The following is a 19,685-nucleotide window of genomic DNA, read 5'->3' on the forward strand; positions in this document are numbered from 1 at the left end:
CAGTGGTTAAGACTCCATGACCCCAATGCAGGGGGCATGGGTTAGATATCTGGTTGGGGAACTAAGATCCTGCATGCTGCACAGCACAGCCTAAAACTAAAAAACTAAAAATAAATTAAAAGGTGTGATATTTGTTGATACTGGATGAAGGATATATCAGGAGAGGTGTTCACTGGACTATTTACTATTTTATAAAGTTTTTCAAACTCAAAAAGAAATGTTATGATAAAGTGATGCTTGAGGAAAGCTCTAAGGAAAGTGTAGGAAGAAGTGAAATAAAAAATGTAAGTATTCCAAGCAGAGAACAGGCATCAAGATTCTTGGTAGAAGAGAAGATAGTGAGCACAGGGTCCTAAAAATAGATTAGTGAGGCTGGAATGAAGAAAGCAAGAGGACATATGGGGGCTTCCCTGGTGGCGCAGTGGTTAAGAATCCGCCTGCCAATGCAGGGGACACAGGTTCGAGCCCTGGTCCGGCAAGATCCCACATGCCACGGAGCAACTAAGCCCGTGCACCACAACTACTGAGACTGCCCTCTAGAGCTCGTGATCCACAACTACTGACGCCCGCATGCCTAGAGCCTGTGCTCTGCAACAAGAGAAGCCACTGAAATGAGAAGCCTGCACACCACAACGAAGAGTAGCCCCCACTCACCACAACTAGAGAAAGCCCGCAAGCAGCAACAAAGACCCAACACAGCCAAAAGTAAATAAATAAATTTATTTTTTTAAAAAAAGATAGATGTATAAGATGTGGAAGAGGACCAAGAGAATATATTGAGGCCATATTCTGAAGTTTTTAAGCAATGGGTAGCCATTAAAGGTTTTAAATAAAACAGTAACACAATCAGATCTGCCTTTAATAAGTGTACATTTTTGGCACTAAAAAAAATTCCAGATGTATTAGATTTTACCCAGCAATCTCATCCCCAGCAATCTATCTTAAAGCTATACCTGCACAGGTATAATATGATACATACACAAGGTCATTCATCATAGCATAGTTGATAAAACATCAACAACACAAATGTTCATCATTGACTAGTTGACTTAAACTTGGGTTACATCTACCCACAAATGAATGTTAAGCAACCATAGTATAGGAAGAGTTTTTAAACAGGTAAGGAGTAATATTCAGTATATATTAAGTCAAAAAGAAAGAAGCAGAACAGTGTGTATTAAAAGTTATCTTTTGAGTAAGAAAGACAGGAATATATGTAATTGCTTATATTTGCAAAAATGAAATACTGGAAGAAAATCAGAAAGTAATAAAAATGGGAAGGAAGGGAATGAATGGAGGGGACAGGAATGGATATGAGCCTTTGAATATATCTTTTTATACAGTGTGGATTTTTGAACTACATAAATATTTTACATATTTAAAAGTTACACAAAAATTTAAAAGCAGTTTTTAAGTATGAAAATTCTGGAGACTGATAGTTTCAGATATGATTGATTAGACATACCCTGTGTCTCCCCTTAAATACAACTAAAACCCTAGACATTATATATAAAACAAACATAAGACTTTGGACAGTGGAGAGAAGGAAACAGACTGGCTAGTGATCTCAGAACCCAAGAAAAAACAGTTTCCTCAGTTTTATTTTTGTCTAACATATTTGAGCTTGGGTGCTGTATAAAACAAGCAACCCAGAAACACCAATGGGCACAGGCAAAAAAAGCCCAAGTAAAGGCTGTTTCTTCTAGACAGGGAAAAGAAAAGGAGCAGCATAGAAAGACAGAAAATTTTAGAAAACTGCCCTACCTCAGCTAAAACACCATGGAAAAAAGTGAAGCCCACCTCCGTTAGTAAAGACTGACATCCCTCATTCTGCTGTAACAAGGTACCACTCCACCTTTCTAATAGGGTGATGGCAGAGAAGGCCTGATGGGGAACCAAGACTTTCAGCACTGACTAGCAGCAAAAAGTGGGTCCAGTCCCTACCCCATGGTGTCGAGAGGCCAAGTGGAGAACCTAGACTTCAAACCTCACATGGCAGTGAGAAACAGTATTTCCCTTTCCAGCTGCCACAGTGTCAGAGGAAACCTGCTATAACAGAAGATAAAGAAGATCCAGTCACATAACAATGCTTAGAATGTTCAGGATGCAATTGAAAACAACAGTAACAAGGTATTAGGTGATTATAGCATATGGATAAGTTAATGACAGCAGTAGCACAAGGGATGGCAAAGACCATAGGGAATACACTGTTATAAGGTGCATGCACTACATGTGAAGTGGCATTGTTATAGTGTTATTGTAAGGTGGATGTAGATTACTTTAAAATGTATACTGTAAACACTAGGCAACCACTAAAAAGATTTTAAAAGAAGTGTAAATGATACACTAAGAGAAGAAATAAAATGGATTCATATAAAATGAATGGCTACAAGAGGGTAATCTAAACACAAAGACTCAGATAGCTTAAAAGTAAAGAGAAATAGAAAAATATGCCATGCTAACACCAAACAAAAGAAAATTGAAGTAAGTATACTAATTTCAGACAAAGTATACTTCAAAACATGGAAGATTACCAAAGACAGAGAAACATTGCATACTGAGGTCAATTCTCTAAAGAAGACATAACAGTCCTAAACATTTTGTACCTGACAACAAATTCAAAATACAGGGGGAAAAAACTGATAGAACTGGAAAGATAAATAGGCAAATCCACTATTAGAGTTGGAGCCTTAAACTCTGCTCTGTCAGTATTGATAGATCAAGAAGGCATAAAATTAGTAAGGATATAGATGACCTGAACAGCACTATCAACCAATTTGGATCTACTGATACACACACACACACACATACACACACACACAGACACACATATATTTGTGTGAATACACACACACACACATAGACTATTCCAACTACAAGCGAATACACTTAATTCACAAGTATACATGAAATGTTAACCAAAATAGAATGATTCTAGACCAAAAAGCACACTTTAACAAATTTAAAAGTATAGAAATTAAAAATATGTTCTCAGACTACACCAGAAGTAGATAACAAATCACATACAGAAAGATAGCTGGAGTACTTCAAAATATTTGGAAATTAGCCAACACGTTTCTAAATGATGCATGGATCAAATAAGAAATCACAAGAGAAATTTTGAGAATTTTTTTAAATGAAAAATATTTTTTCATTTAAAATGAAATGAGTTGCAACTAAAGCAATACTCAGAAGTTAGTTTATAGCGCTAAGTGCACATAATAGGAAAGAAGATCTAAAATCAGTAACCAAAGTATCCACCTTAGGAAACTAGAAAAAGGAAATTAAACTTAAAGCAAGCAGAAAAAGGAAACAATAACAATTAGAGCATAAATCAGTGAAATTGAAAATAGGAAAAGAATGGAGAAAATTAAAACAAGATGAGTTCTTTGAAAAGATCAATAAATTGATTAATCTCTACCTAGGTTAACAGAGAAAAGACACAAGTTACCAATACCAGTTATGAAAGAGCAGTCAGCACTGCTGATCCCTTAGTCACTAAAAGTATAATACTACAAACAGTTCTGTGCCCATAAAGTTGATTATTTGGACAAAATAGAGCAATTCCTTGAAACACAAACTTCCAGATGTACTTGTGACAAAATAACCTGAGTAGTTCTATATCTATAAAAGAAATTTAATTTAGAGTTTAAAACCATCTAAAAAAGAAAACACCAGACCTAGATGATTTCACCAGTGCATTCTACCAAACTTTTAAGAAATAACACCAATTCTATACAAACTCTTCAAGGAAGGTAAAGAGCAGGAAAGAATTCCCCACCATTTCATGAGCCTAGAATTCTAATATGCAATGAGAAAACTAAAAGAAAACTATAGACTAATATTTCTCATGAACTTAGCATGAACTAAAGGAATGGAGAGTTCAGTGATCACACACTACAAGCAATTGACTTTACAAAAAAATAGTTTGGAAAAGTCTCAAGACAGATGAACTACTACAGCGTCCAACAGTTAAAAAAATAAAATCAGCAAACCCTGGGGAAGAGGAGAATCTGATTTCCAGATTTGCCACATTATAATAGTCTAATGCCCAATTTTCAACAGAATATCACAAGGTATACAAAGAAACAGTAAAACATGGCTCACTGAAAGGAACAAAATTCTTTGACAGGCAAAACCACCCTTGAGGGACCCAGACATTAAACTTGCTGGACAAACAGTTTAAGATAACTGTCTTAAATATGACCAAAGAGGGCTTCCCTGGTGGCGCAGTGGTTGAGAGTCCGCCTGCCAATGCAGGGGGCGGGGGTTCATGCCCCGGTCCAGGAGGATCCCACGTGCCACAGAGCAGCTGGGCCCGTGGGCCGTGGCTGCTGGACCTGCACATCCGGAGCCTGTGCTCCACGAAAGGAGAGGCCACAACAGTGAGAGGCCCACGTACCGCAAAAAATATATATATATATGACCAAAGAGCTAAGGGAAAACATGGAAAAGAACTAAAGGACATCAGGAGAACAATATAAAACTAGAATAACAACAAAAAGATGGAAAAATTAAAAGGAACCAAACAGAAATTCTGCAGTTGAGAAGTATAATATCTGAAATGAAAAATTCACTATAGGACTTCAACAAGAGACAAAAAGACAGAAAAAAGAACTAGAAGATAGGATAGTCAAAATTACCTAATCTGAGAATCACTAAGGAAAAAGAATGAGGAAAAGTGAACAGACCAAAAGACTTGTGGGATACCTTCATGAGGGACAATAAATACATAATATGAGTCCCAAAAGAGAAGAGAGAAAAAGGAACAGAAAGTTATTTGAAAAACTTATGGCTAAAAACTCCAAACTTGATGAAATACATGAATCTACAAATCTAACAAGCTCAATGAACTGCAAGTGTAAGCCCCAAAAGACCAAAACTGAGGCACATACTCTGTCACAGTACATACAGAAAATCTTGAAAGCAATGAGAGAAGTGACTCATCACTTACAAGGGACCCTGAATACAATTATCACCCTATTTCTCCCCAGAAACTTTGGAGACCAGAGGCAGTGGGATAATATATGTAAAGTGCTGAAAGAAATGAAATGTCAAATGAGAATTCTATATCCATTAGATGGTCCTTTAAAATTGAGGGGAAAATTAAGAAATTCTAAGATAAACAAAGTCAGAGATAGTTCATTACCACCGGAGCTGCCCTATAAGAAATGTTAAAGGGAGTTCTTCAGGTTGAAATGAAAGGATACTAGATGGTGACTAGCATCTAGCATCTCCAGTAAAGGCAAAGGCATGGACTAATATATAAGCCAGTATTATTTTAACTTTGGTATATAGCAACACTTTTTTTTTCTTCAAAATTTAACAAATACATTAAAATAATTATAAATCTATGTTATTGGGCTCACAATGTATACAGGTTTAATTTGTGAGATCAGTAACATGAAGGTAGAGGATAGAGCTCTAGAGTTTTTTTATGATTGAAATTAAATTGACATCAATTTAAATTAAATTGTTATAGCTATGTATATAAACACCATGATAAAAAAATCTACAGAATATACATAAACAGAAATGAGATGGAAATCAAAATATATCAGGACAAAAAGATCAACTAAACACAAATGGTGCCAGTAATGGAGGAAATGAGGCCAAAAAAACTATAATACATAACAGAAGCCAGTAGCCAAGTAGATGAAGTAAGTCATTACTTGTCAGTAAGTACTTTAAATGTAAATGGATTAATTCTATCAAAAGATAGATATTGTCAGAATGAATTTTAAAAAAGTTGATCCAACTCTATTCTGTCTTAGACTTAATTTAGATCTAAAAACACATTTGGATTGAAAATGAAAGATGGGAAAAGTTATTCTATGCAAATAGTAACCAAAAGACAGTAAGGGAGGCTATACTATTATCAGACAAAGTAGACTTTAAGTCAGAAATGGTTACAAGAGACAGAAAAGGACATTATATATTGATAAAAGGGTCAATCCACCAAAAAGAATGTATAAGCATATATGTACCAAACATCAGAGTCTCAAAATATATGAAGCAAACATTGACAGAATCGAGGAGAAAAGCATACAATTCTACAGTAGTAAACACTTCAATATTCCACTTTCAATAATGGAATAAACAACCAGATGAAAATTAAGTAAAGGACTTGAACAACATCATAAACCAACTGAAGCTAACAGATATATAGAAGACTCCACCCAAGTTCAGTAGACTACACATTTTTTCTTATGTGCACATGAATCATTCTCTAGAATAGATCACAAAACAAGTTTTAACACATTTTAAAAGACTGAAATCATATGTAGTATCTGTTCCAATCAAAATTAATGAAACCAAGAAATCATTAACAGACAGAAAATGAAATGTCATAAATATATAGAAAATAAGATGCTCTTAAAAACCAATGAGTCAAAGAAGAAATCATATGGGAAATTAGAAAATACCTTGAGAGAGTAAAAATGTTAACACAGTATACCAAAACTCATGGGATATGGTGAAAGTAACACTTAAGGTGGGAATTTGTAGCTGTAAACACATATACGGAACAAGAAAAAAGATCCCAAATCTATAACCTAACTTTACAGCTTAAGGAACTGAGAGACAGAAGAGCAAACTAAACCTAAAGCCAGCAGAAGGAAGAAGATAATATAGATTAGAAAAGAGATAAATAAAATAAATAATAGAAAAACAGTAGAGAAAATCAATGAAACCAAAAGTTGGTTCTTTGACAAGGTAATGAAATGCACAAACCTTAGCTAGATTGAATAAGAAAAAAAGAAGGCTCAAATTAACTAAAATCAGAAATGAAAGTGAGGCAGTATTACCAATTCCACAGAAATAAAATAATTATGGAAATACTATGAGTAATTATATGCCAGCAGATTGGACAACATAGATGAAATGGTCAGATTCCTAGAAACCCATTTTTTTCCAAAACAAAATTATAAAGAAATAGAAAATGAAATAGATCTATAAGTAATTTCTAGTACAATTCTCCAATAAAAGGAAGCAACTATGGAGAAGTGGCTGGTTCTGGGGGCATGGAACATAGAAGATGAGTATGTAAGAACTTAAGGAAATACTCAAAAACAGAATGATGGGGGTATGTCAAAGAACATAGGAGCCAAACTGAAAGAGCTCCCAATAGCCAAAGCTGCAACAATTTGAGCAGTAAAATAATACAGTGTTGGTTTATAACACAAAGTATAAATTACTTATGAGTCCATACTGATATGTGATTCAGTAAATAAATAAATGGGAGAAAACAGAAACATCTCTGTCACAGAATTACTAATAATTTATGTAATTGCTCCACCTTCAAGGAGGTGGAGCAGAATTCCCCACCCGTTTAGTGGGCTGTGCCTAGTGACTTCCTTCTAAAGAGTACAATATGGGGACTTACCTGGTGATCCAGTGGTTAAGACTCCGCACTTCCACTGCAGGGGGCATGAGTTCGTCACTGGTCGGGGAACTAAGATCCTGCATGCCGCACGGCCAAAAATTAAAAACTTAAAAATTAAAAAAAATAAAGAGTACAGTATGCATGGGGGTAGGGGTGGGGGTGGGGAGTAACTTTACATTGGAGAATCCTGGCACACAGTACCTCAACCAGGTTCTCATCAATGATAAGTCATATTGATAGCATGTACCCTTGATAAGGTGGGGTAAGAATGACAGTCATTTTACCACTGTGATCTTTCTCCCAAAAATACAACCCCATTTTTAACTGTGAGAAAAAGATCAGACAAACCCAAACTGAAGGACCTTTTTACAGTGTCTTCTAAACTGTCAAGATTACCAAAAAAGATTATCACTTACAGTCTAGAGGAGGCTAAAGAGGCATGATAACTAAATGTAATGTGGTATCCTGGATGGAATTGTGGAACAGGAAAAAAAATGATTAGGTTAAAAAAAAAAACAAGGAAATCTGAATAAAGTATAGATTCTATTTAATAATGTATCAATATTATATTAATAGGTATGACAAATCTGCTAGTAATGTAAGATGTTAACAGTAGGGTAAATTGGGTGCAGGTTATACCGGAATTCTCCTTTCTCTCTTTGCAACTTTTCTGTGAATTTAAAGCTATTCTAAAATAAAACATATATATAAAAAAAAAAAACAACACCTCAGTGCATGTGCACAGCAGAATGGAGAGGAAAGAGGGGGAAAACATCACTGAACTTTATAAGGGAACAATAGAAATGGCTCAATCATTACAGAGGAAAAACAAAATAGAATACAGATGAACAGAACATCAGGGAACTATGGGTCTACAACAAAATCTCTTAACATTTGTGTCTTTGGAGTCAGAAAAGGAAAGGCTACAAAAATTTTCAAAAACATGGCTGAAATTTTTCCAAATTTGGAAAAAGCAATTCATATGCAAGTCGTAAAACATTGAATTCATGAACAGTATACAACCACTCAATTCCGTTATTGCTAGTTATATCCAGCTTTTACCTGAGACTGTTCTCCTTAAGGGAAAGGGCAGTGTTTGGGGAATCTGATTGTTGCTGCTAAAGCTGTGGTTTTAAAAAGCCAATCTAAAATTAGAATAAACTCACTTTGTGTAGAATATAACGTGTAAGTTTTAGTCAGTACTACAAGAAGGTGTGGTCTAAAATCAGTTCCATCCCCTTCTCCTACTTAATTCTATTTTGTTAATATATCAGAAATGTAATGTGTAGTTTGGGACAAGAGTAAATGAATCACTGATTTTCAAATTAAGTGGCAAGAAACATTAACTTCGAGCTGCATTGTAGAAACAAAGCTGGCACATCTAGTGTAAAAACATGAAAACAGTAAATTCAAAAATGGAAAGACAAAGTTTAACCAAAAGCAAAGCTAGATTTATTTTTCTTTAGATGTTGAGATGTAAAATCAATCAGTTGGTTCTTTTGAAGTATGTGGGCTTATGAAGATCTGCTGTTCTTTATTTTCTCTAAAAAGACAAAGTGTTAACCACATAACAGAAATATGTTTTATAACAGATTTATTTGCTCAATGCCATATGGAAGAAGAAATGATGAGAATAGATGATTTTAACTTTAGTAAAAAGATTGTGCAGTTGACAGTGTAAACACAGGGAACAAATCACTCACTTTGGGGGTGGGTAGTACATATGAGACTTTTGGCCTGAAGTTCATGTGGAAGACTTAGAAGGGCCCCAAAGAGAGAGCGATGGCTTTGTTTCCAACTTTCCTGTCAGACCCTGCTGCAGGATCAAGCTTATTGCTGACATTTTACCCCCATAAGTTCTTGAATAAATTGAGACATTTATTGGTGATAAGCATGAGGTAAATTGAAAAACCTTTAAAAATAATTCTTAGAACAGAAGTGACATTCATGACCATTTGGTAAGGATACTTATTACCTTAATGGCTTAAATCCTAAAGTTAGGCTACATTTTTAGGTGGTAGAAAACAAGTACCAAAAGTATACCATTTGATACCCTGCCTTACTTTTGGCCAACCTCTGATCTCTACAGTTCTCACTCCACATTCTCCCATTAGAGCTATTAGTCCTACTACCTACCATTCACTACCTAAAGTTACAGACCTGGAGCTGCCAAGAAAAATGTTCTTAAGAAGTTTGCTTTTAAGCCACTGAGTGTATTCAGCACTCAGGTATCAATCCAGAACATTTTACACCTCTCTAGTAGATCAATTCACTTCATAGGAAAACAAGCCGACATTTAAAGAACCCGCATTTCTTAACATAAAAAGACTATTGAACATCTCTACGTGAGATTCTAGTATGTCAGAGTAGTTATGTAAACCTAAATTAGTAATGTGTTCATTGAACTGATCGAAAAAGCCTTATATTAAAACTGCATTACCACTGTTTACCAAAAATAGGTACATGTTGTATTACAAAATTAACTAAAAAAAAAAAACCTCCACATCCTCCCAGAGAAGTTACATTGTGCTGATATCCCATAGACAGTACAATAAAAGGATTTCATTTTTGCAATATGCCAGGCTCACAGTGAGTATGTTAGTACAGAGATCATAGCTTTAGTATTACTGTAAGAATGTCATTAGTGAAACTTATAAAAGGCATGTAGAAAACTAGCATTAAAACTCTTAAGGGCGACAATTCAAACTGGCAGCTGTTAGAAAAGGTGCTGCTAGGAATAAAAAAAATATTAAAGAAATTTAGTTTCAGCACATACTAGTTTTTAGTGCTTCTACAATGAAATTAATTAATTCACATAAATTTCTGTTGCTGGAACTAATGGACCAAAAGTGAATGGACTTTTGCCCCCTTTGACTACTAGCCCAATCTTGAAAATGGAAGCAGTCACTTGCAGTCTTCCACACGGTATTGTTAGAAGACTAAGCAGTCAGCAGGAAGTTCTGGTTGAAGTAGTGTTTGTTTCCATCAAACTTCACAGTTCCACTGGTCACAACAAGAAATGTAGTCTGAGCCTGAGTAGCTTTCTCGTGAACTGGCTGGCAATCTAACATATTGACCTGGAACTCACTAGAAGGCAGTATCTCAAAAAAATTAGGGCTTCCAGTCCTGTAACATTTCCATTACATATTAAAGTGGCCTTGTCCAGATAGAGCCTGGTTAGTGCCCATCTCCTTTTGTCCATTGTCTCATAGTAAATATTGACAAATTCCTCAGCAGCTCTGCATGCCTGATCTACATAAGTTTTAAAATCCCTAACATTCCCAACTCTCACTAGTTCCCATTTCCTACAGTACATTATTGTTTTAAAACACAATTTATTATTTTTTAAGAGAGTTCTAAAAATGAGAAAAGTTTATTTTTATTCTCTTGTTTCCAGATAATGGTGCTCTTTTTTCTATGTATTAATCCAAATTTCCACCCGATAGCATTTTTCTTCTGTCTGAAGAATTTCTTTTAGAGAATTAACTTTCCTGTAACACATGTCAGTTGGTGATAATTCTTTCAATTTTTGTTTGTTTGAAAATGACATATTTGCCAAGCATAAAATTCTAGGTTGACTTTTTTGCTTTCAGTACTTTAAAATTGTCACTTCATAGTCTCCTGGCTTGTATAATTTCTGACAAGAAGTAGACATTCATTCTTTTTTTTCCTCTGTACATATTATGTCTTTCACTATCTATTGAACATTTTCTCTTTATCACTGGTTTTAGCAATTTAATTTTAATGTATCTTGGTGTGGTTTTCTTCATGTTTATTCTCCTTGGCATTCAGTTAGCTTCTTGGATCCGTCGGTTTATACACTTCTTCAAAAATTGAACCTTTGCCCCTTATTTTTTCCATCCTCCATTTTTCCTTCTGAAATGCTAATTACACGTGTTACATAACTTTATCCCACAGGTCACAGAAATAACTCTGTTTATTATTTTCCAGTCTTTATTCACTGTGGGTTTCTTCTTTCATAGTTTTTATTTCTATACTTTAAAGTTATCTATCTACCTTAGGTCATTTAGCCTTCCTTATGTGGTATATATACTATTATTAATCCTATCCAGTGTTTTTTTGTTTGTTGTTTAGTTTGTTTTCTCATTTCAGATATTTTTCATATTTAGAATTTCAGTTAGGAACTTCTTTTTTTAATAAATTCCCTTTCTATTCTCATCATGGAGTATATTTACTGTTTTAATGGCCTTGATTATTAATTTTATATGTGTCATTTCTTACTCTGTGGCTTACTGATTGATTTTTCTCCTTGAGTACAGTCATATATCCCTTTTATTCATACCTAGTAATTTTTTTTGAAGGCTAAATGTTGTGGATTTTATATTGTTAGGTGCTAGTTTTGTTGTATTATTTTAAATCTTTTGGGGCCTTTTCTGGAATGTAGTTAAATTACTTGGAATTAATTTGATCCTTTCAAGGTTTGCTTTAAGCTTTGTTATATTGGATTCAGAGCTCACTTTACTCTTGGACTAATTTGGCTCCTCTACCAAGTCAATAAATACGTTTCTGGTTATTCTACCCAATTGGCCATGGATTAGGAAGTTTTTCTACACTGGCTAACAGAAACAGAAGTTCCTACCTCTCTGTGTGCTTTGGTAATACTTCAGGCTACTCTTTTTTCACTGGTCTTCCCCCCAACCTCAAGTGTTTTCCTTACACTTCCAAGTACTCAGGAGATCCTTCTGCATATCAGATAGAGAAATACACTGTATCTTTCTTTTCTTGTATTTTATTTTACAAATCCTAGTTTTCATGACTTCCTTAAAATCCACTTCTGTTGCCTTAACTTACTGAATCAGCTAGGCTCTGTTTTGGTGATCTCTTTTTGCATTATGGGTTGAAAACTCTCCAAGCAATAAGCTGTGATAAGCACAGGGCTCACCTCATTTGTTCCTCTATTCTCAAGTATCCCTGTCTGTACTGCCTGTTTTCCAAAGTCTAAAACCCATCTCATATAGTTTGTATGGTTTTTTTTAGGTGTCTGATATGAAGGGTAAATCAGTTCCTTTTACTCCATTATGGCCAGGTATGAAATTGGTCCTTACGAAATCTCATTTGAAGCACAGACATTGACTATTTTAGAACTTAATGTTATTTAGGCTTGTGACTTAAGGGTTTAAGAAGAGGGATCCGTTATGAGTGTAAGAAAATGTTTTTTGCTGTCATTTCTGCCCCCCCCCAAAAAATTCTAGCAAGCACCCTCAATGTACCACTTCTGAAGCTATACCTTTCTTCACATTCAGAAACAGTAAAACCTATGCAGCTAACTCAAGTGCTAAAGTATTTCCCTTTTACAGGGTACTGCTTTACAAAACCAGAACTGATTTTCATGTTGGAACAAGGAGAAGATCCATGGTTATTAGAGAAAGAATTTGTAAACAGAAGTTCCCCAGGTGAGTTATTGAATACTGGCAGAAGGCATCCAAGAAAATTAGATCCAAAGTGATCACCTAGAAGTGAGCAGTTTGAAATGTTTTTCAGCACTCTCCCATTAGAGGCCTTCACATTTGAAACATTAGAAATAATAGATCTATTAAAAAGTAGAAGGGGGACAACTAAAGAAAGGAATGTAATGTAAGTATGTTGATATTCTCATCTTTAAAAAATGGGAGCTAAGTGTACCCTTTGAAGCTGAAAAATTAAGTAATGGTTGTATATTTAACAGTAAAAAGATAAAAACAAAGAAAGTTAATAAAACAACTAAAATTGGGAGTAAACAGATCAGAAGAGAGAAATAATCAAAATTTATCATTATATAATAATAAATTACTATATACAATTAAAGTAAATAGATGATTGCATAGTATAATTAGAAAGCATAAAAACTAGAGCAAACTGCAACCTTCCTTATTGTTTACATTTGACAGAGCAAAGAAAACAGATCTGTTACTAGAAACGTTTCTTATAAAGCTGTATATCAAGGGTCCCCAGGATCATCATCAGGTTCATTAACTCACCTTGGAGGACTCAGCATATAGGCATACTCATAACTAAGATTTATACAGTGAAATCATACAAATCAAAATCAACAAAGAGAAAAGGTGCACGGGGCAAAGTTGAGAGAAAACCAGGTGTGACAACACATGTGAAATGTGTACCTGGAAAGTTCATTTGAGATGAGGTGCCCAGAGTTTTCACTGGGGGCTGCTCATGTAAGCACCCTCTGTCTAGCATGTATCAAAATTGTAGGCTTTCAGATGGAAACTAGGTGTTCAGCATAAATATATTGTTTGTACAAACAGTTTAGGCTCATTGAGTCCCTCTTAGCAGTTCTGGGAATCTTGGGAACCATCTCAAAATCTAAGTTCCCAGATGCCAGCTAAGGGCTAATCTTGTAAACAGGCCTTTCTAAGGGTAGCAGTCTCAGGCCTGCTGTGTTAAACATTTTCTGCACAAAAGCTATGCAAACACACATAGAGTAAGACAAACATATCTGACATATGAACTACCAATGTAAATGGATCTTAATACACCTATTAAGAGAAAATGCTATCATACTGTATCAGAGATACACTAGAAAATAATTTAGAAAGTTTGAAAATACAGTCATGAGTTGTTAAGACTATAAACCTAAAAACAACTCTGTTTATTAATCTCAAAGTTCAATTCAGGTCAAAAACAGGTGAGAAAAAGGACATTTTGATAATGCTAAAGAAGATAATTTTTAAAGGATACATAAAAGTTTAAAATATTAGTACACCAAATAAGTTATTCATCAGGATTCATAAAACAAAAAACTGCAAGAGTTATAAGGAGAAATAGGAACACATTAGATATAGTCAACCTTAATATGCCTCTCTGATTTCATTCCGTAGCCTGTGGACTCCAGAATAGTGCTTGGCAAACTATGGCCCACAGGTCAAATCCTGCCTACTGCTTGTTTTGGTAAAGAAACATTTATTGGAACACAGCAATATCCATTTGTTTACATATTCAAACTACAAGGCAGAGTTGAATTGTTGCAATAGAGAGTGAATAACCAGCAAAGCCTAAAACATTTACTCTCTGGCCTCTTACAGAAAAAGTTTACCAACCTCTGGTCTAGACATTATAAATAGCATATTTTATAAAATGAATCTATTATGTTCTGAAAACAAAGCTATGCAAACACACTACATAACTATTCTGAAAACGAAGAATAAACCTCCTTTTAAATGACCTTGGAACATTGACAAAATGTAAAAGTATTTTAGGCAAATTCTACAAAGTAAAGATATTATTGTCAAATAACACTATAAATTGCAAACAATATGAGAAAATTTTAAATCTGTCTTAAAATTAATAATGAATATATATCTTTAAAAACCTATTTTATAAAAGAGTAAGTTAAAACTGTACAATATCCAGAAATTATTTTTTAATGAAAAACATGTTTATTAGACTCTTTGCACTATTGATGAAATGGTGCTTAGAGGAAACAATTTTAGCCTCATATACTTCTTTTTTAAAGCAATAAAGTTTTAAAAGAAAACTAAGCAAAGCAAGAAATGTAATAAAGATAAAACATTATAGTTATAAAACGTTATAAAGACACAAGGTGGTTCTTGGAACAAAAGCAAATAAAATAGCTAACCTCAGCTAGAAAAAGAGAAGAAAGCACTATTACTCATTTTAAGTTTGGGCTCAGATTCCTACTTCTATAATATAATCTTGGAATACTTTAGCCTATACTTTTTCTCTTACTTTTGTAAACTCAGCCCATTTGATGGATGTGTCAAAAGAAAATGAGATTCTGTGTCAGGTAGCATATAGTTACTGAATGAGCTCCTTTCCTCACCTGGATTATAATGTCCCAAAAAGAATGGTCTCTGTTTCACTCTTCCTTTCTGGGTATTTGTCACATGATAAATATTTTTTAATAACATTGTAGGCTGATTCCAAAGTCAGGTGGAGAGAGGCATTTCATACTGATTCACTCAGAAAACACAATCCACAAATGTAAATGCCCAAGTCAAATTTCTGGGACTTTTGAATCATCTAATGTAGGTGTTGCTGGATCTGAACCCTTATATTAGTAAAAGAACTCTCTAGGTAATTCCTATGCATGGAGCTTTTTATGGACCACTAAATTTATATTACAGAGAGATGCAAAGTATATCACAGTGAGGGTTTTATTTTGGAAAGGTGAGCAAAGCTGCATAAACATATTTTATATTATGTAAGATGCTATTGATTAAATGGTGAGCCATTATTTTAGGTACAACCAAGAGAGAAGATGCTGCTCATTTAACTATGGATTTGCCATCAGTTTTATGATGCCTCCTGATTTCAGTGATGGTTATTTACTTTAAAAATTGTGAGTCACAGACATTTTTGCATGGAGCATGGGTATCAGGAGGACAATAGCAATCAAATATGCACAGGAAATTTATGGTAAATAAATATAAAGGATACTTTTAGGGTTTCTAGGGCCAGTTTGAAACATGATCCTTAAGATTCTTACAGTGGATAAAAACTAGATATGTGGAAAAATAGATGGAAAATAGAATTAAGGATTGGACAGGGCATGACTGGTTTGGGGGAAATGAGTAAACAAATTGAAAAGAGGAAAGTTAGAAGATTTGATGATTAAGAGGGACTCACTATTGAACAACCCTAATATAATACCAAGGCACCAGAACCAGGAAAGAGAGGTGACTCCAATATAGGTAGAAAAATTACTTTAACTCTCATCAGTTTTTTCACTTCCACCAATACATTTATGTTTCTGATTATTTCAACATGAGAAAGTTGGTGCCATGATAATTTTTCTTTGGCCACACTACGTGGCTCGCAGGATCTTAGTTCCCCGACCAGGGATTGAACCTGGGCCCATGGCAGTGAAATCGCTGAGTCCTAACCACTGGACTGCCAGGGAATTCCCCATGATAAATTTATTTTAGTGTTGATGTGTAGAATGGAAAAATGGAGCTCCAGTTGGAATCATATAGACTAATGGTTATCAATGTAATCTGTGTTTGTGAATGTAGTCTCTGGTGTTCTTCCCTAATGCAAACTCTATCTCAATAAAGCCACTGAAAGCAATTCTCCATTGATATTTTTTGTTATCTAATTAGTGCAAAATCCTTGTTGAATTCATTTCAGTCTTTGTTTCATCTGTTCCCAGGATTCAACTCTCTCAAATATATTTTTCTTTTTTAATTGTTCCTTTCCTTTATATCCTCTTCTCTACCTGGTTTTGAAAATTATACTTTAAGATACCAAATATAGATGTAATTTCATTTCTAGATTCCTCTCTGTCTTTCCACTAGAAAAAGTTTTTTTAACAACAAAATAAGAGAGAATATACACTTGAAATTACTTTATTTTTGGGAAACTGAGCCAGACACCAAGGAGTCAAATACATAATGGGGGATATGTATATAAATTTCACTCCATAATAAGTGTGTTAAATATCATTAAATATTTTTAATTTTCTCACTTTTAGAAGAATCCCAACCTGATGAACTCTTACAGGAGAGCCTAGAAAACCAAGGCAAACATTTGAGGCAAGTTTTATTTGTCAACAAATCATTGACTACAGAGCAAGAAATTTCAAGAAAACTGTGTACTCTGGACATAAACATTTTCCCTGCAGAAACAATGCCTTGTAAATTTGACACTACAGGGTCTACTTACTTGCTTCTTAGCTCATTGACCCCACACTGTCAGTATTCAAGAAAGAAGGCTTATGAGCTTAATGTATGTGAGAATTGGCTCCTCAGTATTAAGGATCGCAGAACTAATACTGGAGAGAAATCTTTTGTTTATAGTAAAAGTGTGAAAGCCTTTGGACATAAAGACAAAGTTATTCAGCATCAGACAATTCAGACTTTACAGCAAACTTTTGAATATAATGAATGTGGAAAGGATTTTCTTGAAAAGACTGCCCTTGTTACATCTAAGGATACCCACCCAACAGTGAAATCTTATAAATTCAGTAAATTTGGGGAAAACCAATATGATAAATCAACCTTGATAATCTCTCAGAGCAATCATCCAGAGGAGAAGAGTCACTATGAGTTTAATAAATATGAATATACTATTGATAAAAACAGAAATAATTTCAGTAGGATCACTCAAAGAACTGACACAGAAGGGAAATCTTTCAGCCAAAAATTACACATTAGAGAACAGCAAAAAATTCATATAGGGGTGAAACCCTTTGAATATGGAAAGAATTTCAGCCATAATTCAACCCTCCAAGTGCATCAGAGAATTCACACAATAGACCAGTCCTCTGACTATGGCACATGTACAGAATCATTGGCTTACCAGTCAACTTTCAATGTACATAAGAGAACTCAAATAACAGTGAAACCCTATGAGTGTAATGAATGTGGAAAATCCTGCACTATGACTTCATGCCTGATTCAGCCTCAGAAAAGTCTCACAGAGGAGAAACCCTATGAATGTCATGAATGTGGGAAAGCTTTCAGTGAGAAGTCACGCCTAAGAAAACATCAGAGAACTCACACAGGAGAGAAACCCTATAAATGTGATGGATGTGAGAAAGCTTTCAGTGCAAAGTCAGGCCTAAGAATACATCAGAGAATTCACACAGGAGAGAAACCTTTTGAATGTAATGAATGTGGGAAATCTTTCAACTATAAATCAATCCTCATAGTACATCAGAGAACTCACACGGGGGAGAAACCCTTTGAATGTAATGAATGTGGAAAATCTTTCAGCCATATGTCAGGCCTAAGGAATCATCGGAGAACTCACACAGGAGAAAGACCATATAAATGTGATGAATGTGGGAAAGCTTTCAAACTGAAGTCAGGTCTAAGAAAACATCATAGAACTCATACAGGGGAGAAGCCCTATAAATGTAATCAATGTGGGAAAGCATTCGGTCAGAAATCACAACTCAGAGGACATCATAGAATTCACACAGGGGAGAAACCCTATACATGTAATCACTGTGGGGAAGCTTTTAGCCAGAAATCAAACCTCAGAGTACATCACAGAACTCACACTGGGGAGAAACCCTATAAATGTGATGAGTGTGGAAAAACTTTCAGGCAGAAATCAAATCTCAGAGGACATCAGAGAACTCATACAGGGGAGAAACCCTATGAATGTAGTGAATGTGCCAAAGCTTTCAGTGAGAAGTCAGTCCTAAGAAAACATCAGAGAACTCACACAGGAGAGAAACCCTATAATTGTAATCACTGTGGAGAAGCTTTCAGCCAGAAATCAAACCTCAGAGTACATCAGAGAACTCACACTGGGGAGAAACCCTATAAATGTGATAAATGTGGGAAAACTTTCAGCCAGAAATCAAGCCTTAGAGAACATCAGAAAGCCCACACAGAGAACTAAACATATAAATGTAATGAATATGGAAAAGCTCTGAGCTGGAAATCAAGTCTCGCAATACAAAATAAAACATGTAGGAGAGAACCCCTATGAATATAATGAACACTTGGAAGTTCCTCTGCAAGATAACAGCTTTCACTAAACATCAGAGAACTTACACAAGAGAGAAATTCTTGGAATATATTTTACACAGGCAGTCTCATCTTGAGTGCAGTCCTCATTGTAGATCAGAGAATTCAATTCAGCAAAGAAACTCTATAAAGATAATGGATACAAGAAATACTCTGTGCATTCAATCCTTGGAAAACTCACACTGCAGGAGAACCCTGGGAATGTAATGAAAATTTCAAAACTTTGTCCCAGCAATCAAAATTCATTCATCATCAGAGAAATCAAAATTCATTCATCATCAGAGAAATCAAACAGTGAGAAAATTGAGAATGTAATAAATGTGAGATAACCTTTAGCCAAAAGCCAGCTTTCTCAGTAAAGCAGAAAATACATAGAGACCTCACAGTATATGAGAACAGACAAGAAATCAGGGTAATGGATGTGGGGAATCCTACTGTAAGTCACCCCTCAGTTTGACTAACACAGGGTAATAACTATATGACATATAATGACTATTAATTGTTCACCAATGACCATTTCCTTTTTTCTCATGCCACACCTAGTCTAAATTTCTCAACTACTCTGTCATCCAAATGAGATCATATTTTTAACCTCTGGATAGTGAAATGTAGAAGTCAATGACAGGTCTTACTAAATACACCTCTCAAATTCTTAATGTTTTCTCCTGTCCCTTGTCAGAATGGAGTGGAGATTATCACCAGCAAAACCAAAGGGGCTCATGCACGGAAGATGAAAGAGTACAAAGTAGAAAGAAACAGGGCCAAAGAGTGACTGTTGAATGAAATTTTCTTCTGCATGTACACAGACATTTTGCTGTGATGAAATAAACTTGTTCTCTGCTGGG

At 34.9% G+C, this 19,685-nt stretch overlaps 1 protein-coding gene and 1 pseudogene across 1 annotated transcript in view; one reads left to right on the forward strand and one right to left on the reverse strand.

Moving 5' to 3' along the window:
- Window positions 1-19,685, forward strand: part of ZNF782 (zinc finger protein 782) — a 60,268-nt gene extending 40,583 nt beyond the window's left edge. Inside the window, exons 4-5 of the mRNA XM_019940428.3 lie at window positions 12,703-12,798; window positions 16,833-19,685. Of these exons, the coding sequence (XP_019795987.2) occupies window positions 12,703-12,798; window positions 16,833-18,712 (1,976 nt within the window). The 3' untranslated portion in view covers window positions 18,713-19,685. The remainder of the gene's footprint in view (window positions 1-12,702; window positions 12,799-16,832) is intronic.
- On the reverse strand, window positions 7,527-12,708 carry LOC109550748 (NTF2-related export protein 2-like; annotated as a pseudogene).

The sequence above is a fragment of the Tursiops truncatus genome, chromosome 6 (genome assembly GCF_011762595.2).
Source record: "Tursiops truncatus isolate mTurTru1 chromosome 6, mTurTru1.mat.Y, whole genome shotgun sequence".
Classification (NCBI taxonomy): Eukaryota; Metazoa; Chordata; class Mammalia; order Artiodactyla; family Delphinidae; genus Tursiops; species Tursiops truncatus.